Genomic DNA, 12,778 nt, shown 5'->3' with positions numbered 1-12,778 from the left:
AATATATTCGGTTTTATCTTCATCATCATTTAAGTGCAGAAAATTTTGGACGAAACACTGCTTAATGTCGGCAATGCAGTCAACTAAAGTGTTTCGTGCATTGCCAGGCTTCAGTGGCAGATAGATTTTCAGATCATCTGCATAATAGTGAAAAGATAGGTTGTGCCTGGCTATAATTGACCCAAGTGGTAGCATGTATAATTAAAACAGAATAAGGCCAAGAATGGAACCTTGCGGGACTCCACAGGAGAGAGAAGCACAAGAAAAAGACAAGTCACCAATCTTCACAGAGAAGGTTCTATTGGAGAGGTATGACACAGACAATTTAAGTGCAGTGCCATGGATGCCAACATAGTGCTTCAGGCGTGACAGGAGGACTGTATGGTCCACCGTGTCAAAGGCTGCTGTGAGATCCAGCAGCACTAAGGCAACAGGACACTTGGTGTCAACAGACAGCATATTATCATTGTGCACCTTTAATAAAATGTAAAATAACAAAATATCGTAAATAAATAAATAATAAAAAATAATGTTTAATCTCAAATCAACAATGAATATAAATTATTTATAATTCATATTCATTAATCATGTTGATAACAACAATTTTGATATTTGTCTTAAATTAAAAAAAAAAAAAAAATACATTTGTCAATTTCCTGCACCTGTCTTCCAGGTCCACATGACCTCAAAAAAGTTATCTAATCTGACGATCAAATGCTGAACCGAATACTGACGTCCAAGTGGGGTCATGGTTAGACGTCCAAACAGCGGACCTAGTTTGCACGTGTTCCCACTCATGATGTTTCATCTCAAGATAACTTTGCCAGGGACACACCTTTGACCATTGTCTTGGACTGATAAAATTGAGAGGGGCACTCCTAATTAAGAATATACATGTTACTGCCGCATACTGGTCTGGAGTTGTAAGCAGACGTGATTTGCAAGTTGCTCATTAGAATTAGCATTAACATAAATTAGTCTAGACAATTTAAACAGCATTTAATAGTTCTTCATAGCGTGTTGTAAGGTGGTATAATGTAGCCAGGTATATAGTGAAGTATTTCCACACACTTGATGAACCACTGCTAGTTTCCTGCAATGACCCACTCACCTGTCTTCTAGGAGGCATCCATGTTGTTAATGTCACGTGACCAGTGACTAGTCGACTTCCTGCTTAAAGCGTCATGGCACAGCAGTAAAATTGACTAGTCGTCTAGTCGGTTCAACCCCTATTAGCGACTATCTGGAACATAAAATGTTGATGGCCAGAAACTTGCCAGGTCATACTCTGTAGCATCTTCAGGAATGATCCAATGTCCACACGTATAACTTATTTGGACTGTTCTTTACTGAACCAACTTGACTTGTACATTATACATACGTTACGAACTCTCTGGCTGAGTAACATGTTTGTTGTTAGCCTAACTTCTTGTACAAGGAACTTGACCTCTATAACAGTCTTAGTACGCCCTCTGCTGGACTCTTAGGTACTGCAACACTTTATTACTGTCGAAAACTCAACGTAAACAAACTAAAAATAATGTGTATACTTGCAGCAATTAGTAATAACGGTACAAACATAAATATGTAAATCATAAATGATTAGCTGCGATACCACATACTCTTTTTTTTGTATAATTTTCTGAAATAAACCCTTTATTTTTGCAATTCTAATGTCTGGTCTCCACTTGAGGCTGTTGCCCTTGAGTCGGGTCATAACAGCGTGCTCCATTCAAAAATAAAACACAGACTGTACATCCAATGAAGAGAGCAATCAAATGTCTTCAGGCTTGTGCAACGCAATATATTTACAGGTCAAAGAAGAGGACGTGTACAGACAGACCTATAGTGCCAACCCAAGCTGTGATGATAACCATGATAATACACATATATTCATACAACTAATGCAACAATGTACACACCCAAAATGGCGTTTCACATATTTTCAGCAAACTCCTTTGTAAGCTGGCACTGCTTACTGCTTGTAACCCAGTCAGCATTGTTGCTGATGCACGGGCACAATCCTGACACTTGCTGGTAAAACAGCGCTCATTCAAGCAGAAAGTCAGCAGTCACCAAATCACCTTTTTATACCTGTCCTGCCAGAATGTAAATGTCCAGTGAAGACTCACTTGTCTGTTTTTTATTATGATTGTTTATTATGTAAATCCAGAGACACTCCAAAAGCCCTCATTCACAAAAAGATTACTGCGTGATGAACTGCATGTAAACATTACTGATCGTGATATTTGGAGGTTCTGGTGAAAAGAAAAACATCATAACCCCAGGCTGCAAAATACTCCAAACAGGACATGAGATATCTCATTACAACAAACACACACCCAAAAGTTTATTTACTAGCTGTTATTAACAGATTCTTCACATAATACATGAATACTTATACAAAATGCTTTATTATAGGCTGTATAATGTCAGTATAATGATTCTATAATCTATATTTTGGGCGTAGAGTAGTATAGCTTTATTTGCACGTTAGTATTTCAGCAATAAATGTTCAAAGCAATTTTGTATCAGCTAAATTACTGTGAAATATTTTTCCAGAAATGATCATTCTGAACGCAGATCTGAACCAGCTGTAAAAGAAGGCATAAATTAATGGATTCAGCATTGAATTTGACAGTGTGAGCCAGTTTAGTGTTTCAATCACAGGAACTGATGGAGGGTTATAAGCTAAAGGCTGAAAAACAACACAAATAAAATAGGGAGTTAAACATAAAAGAAAAACTCCCATAACAATAGCCAGAGTTTTGGTGGCCTTTCTCTCCGTCTTACTGACAGTAGCTCCTGACTTTGTGCTCTGACAAGCTGTGTTCTGGATGCTCTTTACTTGTTTCTGTGCAACAAGGAAAATCTTTAGGTAAATACAGAGCATTATGATCGCTGGAAGGTAAAATGAAAAAACTGGTCCAATAGTGTTTGCCACTACAACATCAACTAAGCACGTTTCCTCACACGTACCTTGGCTGAAACCTGCAAATATGATCCCAATTCCAATTAGTACTGAAACACCCCAGCTCAAGAGGATCATGGTTAAAGTAACGTGTGCATTGATTTTAGTTCTGTATGTCAGAGGATGACACACAGCGTAGTATCTGTCAATGGAAATGCAGCACAGGTTCAGAATGGAAGATGTGCACAGCGACACATCGAAGCTGTCCCGTATTTTGCAGATAAGACTTTCATGATAGAGACATGAGGTCACAGTGAATGCCATGCTGTAAGGGAAAACTAAAACACCGACGAGCAGGTCAGCCACAGCCAGAGAGAGGATAAGGTAGTTAGTAGGAGTGTGCAGCTGTTTGAAGTAGATGATGGAGATTATTACAAGAAGGTTTCCACATATTGTGACAAGACATAATGAGCCGAGGAAAACATATAATAATACACATGCAATGGAAGGGTTGCTTGTAAATATGAAAGTTAAATTGTGTGATTCATAGCAGGGATGTATGTCATCAGCAACGTAACTGCTGCTGATATTCAGCTCTGAATTCATGCTTGGAGATTCCTGCAACATCAATCTGTAATGCAAAGAAAATGTTTTAATTTCAGCATGTATAATATGGACATCAGAACCATACAAACGTACATTTTAGATTCAACTGTTTTGAGTTCATCAAGCTTTCTCACCTTGTAATACGTACTTATAGTCCATGCAAGGGGAATGATGTGTAGACACTTTTTCAGTGTGTAGAACATTGGACTTTGGTATTTAACATCCCCTACCTCATACATATAATTAACATATAATTTGATCCTCCAATCAGATGTGGGCAACCAACCAATGTCTTGTTTGCATCATTACAAAATGATGAGTAATGACATATATATATGTGTGTGTATGTGTGTTTGTGTTTATTCTTACAGTTGTCAATTTTGATTTCTAGTCTCATATAAAGCATACTGTAACAATTAGAAGGTTTAGAAATGACTAATACAAAGGGGTAATGGTACAAACGATAAACTAAGAAGAAATTAGCACAATTTAGTTGACAGGCGACAGGTGGAAACACCCTGCAGGTAGCCCTTACCTGTGCTTACATCTAGATACAATTTACTGTTTAATTTTCAGTTTTTGTTTAGTTTTTGACTAGTTTCTAACTGACAGTGTGTAGTTACAATGTGCAGGACAATGGACACCTCAACCGTCCAATGGCAATGCTGCTAACATGAGGATATTCTTCAGTACCACCATTCACCAGTTGTATGTTTGAAAGGAAAACCGGCAGAGTTAAGGGTACAGAGATGAGGAACTCAAGCAAGTGTGTAGAGAATGTGTTCATGCCAGTATCGGGCATATATGGTCACTGACTAACAAGATGGACACTGGCTCTGGCTAGTGCACAGCTTGAGTGCTGGTAGTATATTGCGTTATATCTGATGTAGACATTGCTGAACAGTAAAATACCAGCGACTTGGAAATAGCCTAAAGTCAGGTTTGTTGTCTCTGTTAAGTCCAAATGGTGTTATTCAGGGCATGTTTTTACGAAGGCCAATATCTAAAGCTCTGATGTTGAATAGATTGGCCATCCTTCCTGGGATCCAGATGTAGATTATATTAGTTTTGATAATGTTTTGAAAGACCTCCTATCCTTGCTCTCAGGCAACCTCTACGTATTCATACACATGGATATAGAGATTGGTGTTTAACCTATTGCCTCATTACACTTTTAGACATGCTGCTCATGATTCCATCAAAAACATAAATCTACATGGAGCAAAGGGTAATAGGACTCTTCACTGCATTTAAAGGTTAAAAAATAGAAATCACTTTATCTTCACCAGTCCATTCAGTTTGTTTATTTATTTATTTTTTTAATTTTTCAACTTGATGTGTCACATTAAATTTGACAATAATGTGGTGGACGTCCGGAATAGTTTTTTCAGACCTGAAATTTGCAGAAAAACTTAATATTTTTTCTGCCATGATTTGCACTGCTTTTTCAAATAACTCCTTCAAATGTTTGTGTGGATCAGTTGCTTCGCGGGTGAACATCGTTATTTCCCTCCAGATTGAGCGAAACTCGTGTCTATGCTTACAGCAGGAAAAATGATGCGTTCAGTCCACAAAAATATGAACTTCAGCCTATTCACTGAAGTGTGCTGGACCCGGGTCAACACATCACTGATTCGTTTTTAAAATTAGATTTATATGTGCCAGCTTAAGGTAGGGTTTACATTGGTCCATTACATCAAATTTAGTGTCAGGTTTTGTACAGTCATGACCAACTTTGTTTGGAATAACTGTGGAACAATTAAGGGGAGTAACTTCATCATCATGGAGAAAAATTACTTTGATATTATCTACTTTTTAAAAAAAAACAAAAACAAAACAGTGCTCTAGTAAATATTATGATGTGGAGAGCCATGAATAACTGTGTGACAGTGTGGTAATGGTTACAATACATGGTGATGGGTGTATATATATATATATACCATTGTTTGATAAATGTATGTGGAAGTTTACATCATCAGACATTCACATAGTAAAAAAAAATATTCTGTCACTGCAGTTTGCTTTGAACTATTTATTTTTGACAACCAATTTACTCAAGAAAATAATATCACGTTACTATGAAATGAAATCACAAAATGGTGCAGCACATATAACTCAGACTTAGGAGTTAGGTGATGAGTGTTCAGCTTCAGTATCTGTTAAAGTCAGTAAAGACACTTCTCTGGATTGAGACACATGACAGAAACCTGTTGTTGGCTCCTCTGTCCTGCACTGGAAAATGTCCCGTTGTGTTTGAATCAACCTCCCATATATACTCATATATCATACTTCTTCTCATCTCTGTGTCAAAACTGCTGTGACAGAAAAAAAAGTTTCCAGGAAGAACTTCAGTGAACCAGGTGAATATAGCCAAGTTACTAATGTGAGTAAAAGGCACCAGAACTTTAATTTATTGTCTCTTCATCAGAACGTAGAATGGACTTTAAGGAGCACTGTTTGGTTAGTCACTGGTAGCATTAAATTCTACATATGGGATTGGTGGGTGACTTCATCTTCAAGAAGCCCAGCACCTCCAGCAGTTTTCAAGCAGAGCTTACAAAATGGGCACTACAATTGTAGCCTCAGCTGTGCCACTCCATGTAATATGCTGGTTAAACTGTACACTATACTCAATCTTGAATAAAATATAATGCTGTGTTAATTTTTTACAAGCATGGCAGCAGAGTTTTCCGGCACAATAACCAATTCATGAAAGCAGTTTGGAGTTGGTAAAATTACCAAATATAATTTTTCCAGAAATGATCATTCTAAAAGCTGATCTGAACCAGCTGTAAAAGAAGGCATAAATTAATGGATTCAGCATTGAATTTGACAGTGCAAGCCAGTTTAGTGTTTCAATCACAGGAACTGATGGAGGGTTATAAGCTAAAGGCTGAAAAACAACACAAATAAAATAGGGAGTTAAACATAAAAGAAAGACTCCCATAACAATAGCCAGAGTTTTGGTGGCCTTTCTCTCCGTCTTACTGACAGTAGCTCCTGACTTTGTGCTCTGACAAGCTGTATTCTGGATGCTCTTTACTTGTTTCTGTGCAACAAGGAAAATCTTTAGGTAAATACAGAGCATTATGATCGCTGGAAGGTAAAATGAAAAAACTGGTCCAATAGTGTTTGCCACTACAACATCGGCTGAGCACATTTCCTCACATGTACCTTGGCTGAAACCTGCAAATATGATCCCAATTCCAATTAGTACTGAAACACCCCAGCTCAAGAGGATCATGGTTGAAGTAACATGTGCATTGATTTTAGTTCTGTATGTCAGAGGATGGCACACGGCGTAGTATCTGTCAATGGAAATGCAGCACAGGTTCAGAATAGAAGATGTGCACAGCGACACATCGAAGCTGTCCCGTATTTTGCAAATAAGACTTTCATGATAGAGACATGAGGTCACAGTGAATGCCATGCTGTAAGGGAAAACTAAAACACCAACGAGCAGGTCAGCCACAGCCAGAGAGAGGATAAGGTAGTTAGTAGGAGTGTGCAGCTGTTTGAAGTATATGATGGAGATTATTACAAGAAGGTTTCCACATATTGTGACAAGAGATAATGAGCCGAGGAAAACATATAATAATACACATACAATGGAAGGGTTGCTTGTAAATATGTAAGTTAAATTGTGTGGTTCATAGCAGGGATGTATGTCATCAGCAACGTAACTGCTGCTGATATTCAGCTCTGAATTCATGCTTGGAGATTCCTGCAACATCAATCTGTAATGCAAAGAAAATGTTTTCATTTCAGCATGTACAATATGCACATCAGAACCATACAAATGTACATTTTAGATTCAACTGTTTTCAGTTTATCAAGCTTTCTCACCTTGTAATACGTACTTACGTATACGTACTAGTCCATGCAAGGGGAATGATGAGTAGACACTGTGTCAATGTGTAGAACATTGGACTTTGGTATTTAAAATGCCCCACCTCATACATATAATTAACATATAATTTCATCCTCCAATCAGATATGGGCAACCAACCAATGTCCTCTTTGCATGACGTACAAAATTACAAAATGATGAGTAATGACATATGTATGGGCGTGTATGTGTGTTAGTGTGAGTGTGTTTATTCTTACAGTTTCTGTACAGTGAGTGTTTTGTCTGTTTTGATCTCTAGTCTCATATAAAGCATACTGTAACAAATAGTAGGTTTAGAAATGACTAATACAAAGGGGAAATGGAAATTAGCACAATTTAGTCTGAATATAATTTGACTTTAGAGAATCTAACTTGGGGCATGGTTACCTCTGAGCTTCCACTTGGTCTTTGGCACACTCAGGAACAGCTGATCAGTTTATCCGAGAGAACAGGTGGGTGTATGAAGGTGTAGCAGCTCAGAGTGGTAGGGCGGAGTGAGATTTAAAAGCATTCTGTACCATCTGGAGACGGGCAGTAGAGTCCCACATACAGCCCAGCAATCCAGCCCAGTGGTGACGGAAAGCATATGTCATCTAAGGCTACATATGGCTACAGAGATCTTGTAATAGCCAGCGTGGCATATGCCAATGCTGAGGTATTGCTCACCTATTACTTTTCGTTTATAATCATTAAAGTAGTTGGTTTGTTCAGTAAAATAAATTATTTCACTGGGCAAGAAAAATGTGCAGTGTTCTGCACCCATGAACATGTTACCAGTTCAATAAGGAGAAATCAAAGGGATGAGAGATGAATTACAAAATGCGGAAATTACATAGAAGACGAGTATTATTTGGGAAGGTTCACTAAGTATTTGGAATGTCCTATGTTCAACATGGTTGCTGAACGCACCATAGTCTTGTGTCGTAAATGAGTTCCGGTAGCTGACGTCAGCCTACGCCAGCAGTCGCAGCACCGCCATATTGGCAGGAAAGCACACTTTTCGAACTTCACCTGCGAGCAACTAACTAACTTGTCCTTGTACCAGTTACATCCAGAAATAGTCGATAGCTGTTGTGCCCCAGGATGCCAGAACAGTCGGGGACAAGCAAAGGGGAAATCGTTTTCTAGGATTCCCAAAGATCCTGCAAGACAGCAGATGTGGATTACTGCAATATAACGCGGAAGAAGCAGGCACGAGAAAACGGAGCGGTGGGATCCCTCAAGAAACGGACTTCGCTTCTGTAGCGATCACTTTATATCAGGTACAGAATCCAGCGTTTAGTGTTTTAAGTTAATATGCTTTAGTTACGTGCCTGCCTGCACGACTTAGTGAATTTGTTTGCTGGAGAGACTGGACGCTCAGTGGGAGCCTTTTCCGTGGGGAATTCTACTTAATTGATGCAACCGTGACCAGGCTGTGGACTGTTGCTAGCTAGCTCCTCGTGCTAACAGTATGAGAGACTTGTTGATGGGAAACACTTACTGCACCAAGCTGCTGAGAACCTACTGGATGCTTACAAACGTGGACGGAGGCTGAGGACATATTTCTTCACCAACAGCATTCTGCGTCCCAGGAACTGTGAGTACAGTTAAGACACTGCGAACTGGACAGTTTGGTACCATAGACTTAATTAACTTAGAATCTATTCAAAATACATTTTTTGGTTTTGATATTAAATTGAAATATGGGGACCACCTGGTCAGAAATGTTATGTGTGCTTTTAGAAGTGCCTTTGTGATAATGTATTTCCTGGTAACTAGTAGGGACCTATGGGGCCACAGTGGTTTTGTTAATGTATGGGAGGCTGAGCTCTCCTGGGCAGCATAGCTGGATATGAAGCTAACCAGGTCTCTCTGCATCCTAGTAAGAGTCATACAAGCTAACTGCTGTTATACACACATCCCAAGTTTAATACTTTCGTAAACCCGTCATCCATTCACCTCCCATGCAAAGAGTGATTACTCAGAATAGTTTTGAGGCAGTTTACCCACCCACCTGCAAAATAAGAGAACAGAGTGCTCCAAAAGTAACTGCTATTCCTAAGTTGTCCACTGTTTTCGTAGGAGTAGCGGACAGAACACAACATCCAGAACTAAACGGCAGACAGCAATAAAATTGCACTTTATTTTTTCAAAGAAATTCCAGGTTGTTCAAAAAATGTTTTTGTAAACAGATAGCTCATTCAATGTAAACATTTTCATAACGTAATTGTACTTTTTACACTATCATTTATAGATTATTATACTGTAATGTTACTGGTCAGGCCCGCTTACGATCAGATTGGGCTGTATGTGACACAGACTTTAAAGCACAGGGACGAGGGGAGGGTAGTTTATAGGATGACTGTTGTGACATAGCAATTGTGGACAGACTGATTTTGACAGCATGGGAAAATGTAATGGATAATGAAATTGTAACAGGCCGTATTCACTTGAGGTGAAAAGATCATGAGGGGACAGATCTTCCTTATTAAATATTTGCCCAAGCCACATTTCACCAGCTTTCTTTCCTTGGACCACTCTTGGTGGTATAAACCACTGCATACTAGGATCACCCCACAAGAGCTGTGGTTACAGAGATGATGATGATGGATTTATTTGTCCTATGCGGAAAATTGTTCTGTGCCATACAGTACATCTGATACATTTATACAAAGACAGTAAGACAGACAAGACGAAATACAAGACAGAATATACAACAGAATTTCCCTCACCCCAACCACCCCCACCCTACCATACCCCCACACATTCACAACATCTGGACAGAAGACACAGACCCCACTACACATAAACAGGATAATAAAGTGCAGTTGTGCATACTGTGACAGTCCAGCTGGAAAGAAAGTGCATTGTGCTATTTAAAGTGCTGTCCTACAGGTAACTTCTTGTTCATCAGTGTAATACTGGTTGGAATGAATGACCGACTGGCTCGATTTGTTTGGAAAGAAGGTGACCTGAACCTCCTCCCTGATGGCAACACCTCATATGCCTGGTGTAGGGGATGTGACAGATCTTCATTTATTGCTTGACCTTTTCTTCACTACCCTTCTTTCAGGTCACAGCCATACTGTCTAGTTTTTGCCCCGCAACCTTGCTGGCCATGTTGACTATCTTGCTCAGTTTGTTTTTATTGGTCACAGACAAGGAGAAATACCAGGCAACACAACAAAAAAGTAGCATGCTCTCCACAAATGAGTGATAGAAAAGTAACATCATATCCCTATCCACTCTAAATTGTCGTAATTTGCGCATAAAATGCAGCCTCTGCAGCCCCTTTTTATAGATTGTGTCGGTGTTACTGTTCCATTGCAACTTATTATCTATTATTGTGCCTAAGTACTTGTACTCGGCTACAATCGCAACATCCTCTCCATTTATAACCATACACTGGTGGGGCTGACTCCCCACCATGATGCTCTGAACCACTCACCTTGTCAAAGTTGCCCAAATTCCCCTCCAAACCGTAAACTTCAAGAACTGACTGGTCACTGGCTGCCTAATATACAGTATGCTGCCACTTGGCCGCTGCCGTTTTAACAAGGTAATCCACGAACCGGAGCTGCAGTGAGTTCATTCCAACATGGCAGCTCCTGCACTCTTTTTTTACTACTTTGACTGAATTCAGAATGATTGGATAGGGTATGTGCCCTGTGGGGGGGGGGGGGGGGGGGGGGTGGATTCCTAAAGGGATTTCCTAATTCCTAAAGGTTAATAATTAAAAAAAACTGTTAATAATTGGTTACACAGAACTTTATTACATTAATTTTAACACCCTATATATACACCGTAATTTCCGGACTATAAGGCGCACCTGAATATAAGCCGCACCAGCTAAATTTTGGGGAAAATACAGATTGTTCCATATATAAACCGCACCCGACTATAAACCGCACCCACACAATAAATCTTTCAATCAATCTTTCAATCAATCGATCGATCAAACTTTCACATCTTTGACATTACAAACAGCATTCGTGCAGTGCACAAATAATACAACGGCGCGCTTCCTGCAGTCATAGTACCGTAGTAGTGCAGTATAACAAAAAACAAAGCTTACAACGCTTGACGAGGCAATAACGTTAAATGGCTAAATTTAATTTGTTTGTAAAAGTGCTTGCCTGTAACACGGCAGCAAAAGTGCAGTAACCCGGCTGCTCAACAAAATAACCAGCATCTTTTTCGAAAACAGCCAACACAGCAGTAAAGGTGCAGTAACACGGCCACTGTATCAAAATAACCAGCCTACTATACCAGAAAAGTCAGTCAGATCGATCGCCTTTAACTTAAATGCAGCTCTCGTACTGCATTTGGGCTCACTTGGTTTGTTTTGCTCTAGTTACCTGGCACCAACTGTCTGTCTCGCTCTTGCGCTTCCATGATAGTGCGCCCCTTGTGACCGTTAGCTGTAAAAATCCATATGTCCGTTGTATAAGCCGCAGGTTCCAAAGCAAGTGACAAAAGTAGCGGCTTATAGTCCGGAAATTACGGTATGTGTGTGTGAGAGAGAGACGCGTGAGTGACAGAGAGACGAAGAGAGAGCAGGGAAAGGAAATGCAGCTGAACGAATACGCTGCGTGTTTTAAATAGCGTAAAAAAAAGAATAACGAAACGCAATATGTGACGGTCGGTGTTAAATCTTTTTTTTTTTTTTTTTTTTTTTTTTGGGGTCTGTGTTGAATCTGTGGCGGTCGGAGTTGAATCTGTGGCGCACCGCCACAGATTCGTCTATGTGTGGGAAACACTGATATTGCTTGGTTGCATTAATGTTTAGATACAATTTACTATTTAGTTTTCAGTTAGTTACTACACACTATGTGCAGGACACTGGACACCTCAGCCGTCCAGCAGCAGTGCTGCTAACGTGAGGGTATTCTTCAGTACCACCATTCACCAGTTGTATGTTTGAAGGGTAAACAGATGTAGAGATGGTTAAGGGTACAGTATCGGGCATATGTTGTCACTGACTAACAAGATGGACACTGGCTCTGGCTAGTGCACAGCTTGAGTGCTGGTAGTATTGTGTTATATCTGATGTAGGTTTGCTGTCTCTGTCAACTCCAAATGGTGTTACTCAGGGCATGTTTTTGCGAAGGCCAATATCTGCAGCTCTGATGTTGAATAGATGGCCGTGAGACCATGCTACGTGCCTTGGGATGTTTTATCTGCCAGTGTTGTAACTGTGGTAACTGGGACGTGGGGGAACTGCTTCTGTTGTGTCAAAAAAGAAAAAACAAATAGTTATGCTTTTTTTTTTTTTTTTTTAAGGTTTTACATTAATTTCATCAAATTTTACCAGCTATGTTGTTTTTTATGTAGAAATGCCCTTTCTACCGTTTCTGTTTTGTCATTCCGTCCTTTTGTTCTTTTTAATT

The 12,778-nt window shown here is 39.5% G+C and overlaps 2 protein-coding genes across 2 annotated transcripts; both read right to left on the bottom strand.

Annotated features, from left to right (window-relative positions):
- Positions 1-1,884: 1,884 nt before the first annotated feature.
- LOC311499112 (trace amine-associated receptor 1-like) lies at positions 1,885-3,536 on the bottom strand. Its single transcript, XM_084559978.1, has one exon. It carries the CDS (start codon positions 3,515-3,517, stop codon positions 2,516-2,518), a length of 1,002 nt encoding a protein of 333 aa, XP_084416104.1. The 5' UTR covers positions 3,518-3,536; the 3' UTR covers positions 1,885-2,515.
- A 2,100-nt stretch (positions 3,537-5,636) lies between these two features.
- Positions 5,637-8,762, bottom strand: LOC311499109 (trace amine-associated receptor 1-like). The gene has a single exon (XM_084559975.1). The coding sequence runs from the start codon at positions 7,278-7,280 to the stop codon at positions 6,225-6,227; it is 1,056 nt and encodes a 351-aa protein (XP_084416101.1). The 5' UTR covers positions 7,281-8,762; the 3' UTR covers positions 5,637-6,224.
- Positions 8,763-12,778: the final 4,016 nt, after the last annotated feature.

This window comes from Chelon labrosus (genome assembly GCF_963514085.1).
Source record: "Chelon labrosus genome assembly, chromosome: 14".
In the NCBI taxonomy this organism is placed as follows: Eukaryota; Metazoa; Chordata; class Actinopteri; order Mugiliformes; family Mugilidae; genus Chelon; species Chelon labrosus.
This window is presented reverse-complemented; position numbering and strand designations above follow the sequence as displayed.

Excerpts from the sequence above, each read along its gene's own strand:
- LOC311499109 (XM_084559975.1), bottom strand. The coding sequence starts at position 7,280 with ATGAAAACATTTTCTTTGCATTACAGATTGATGTTGCAGGAATCTCCA.
- LOC311499112 (XM_084559978.1), bottom strand. The coding sequence starts at position 3,517 with ATGAATTCAGAGCTGAATATCAGCAGCAGTTACGTTGCTGATGACATA.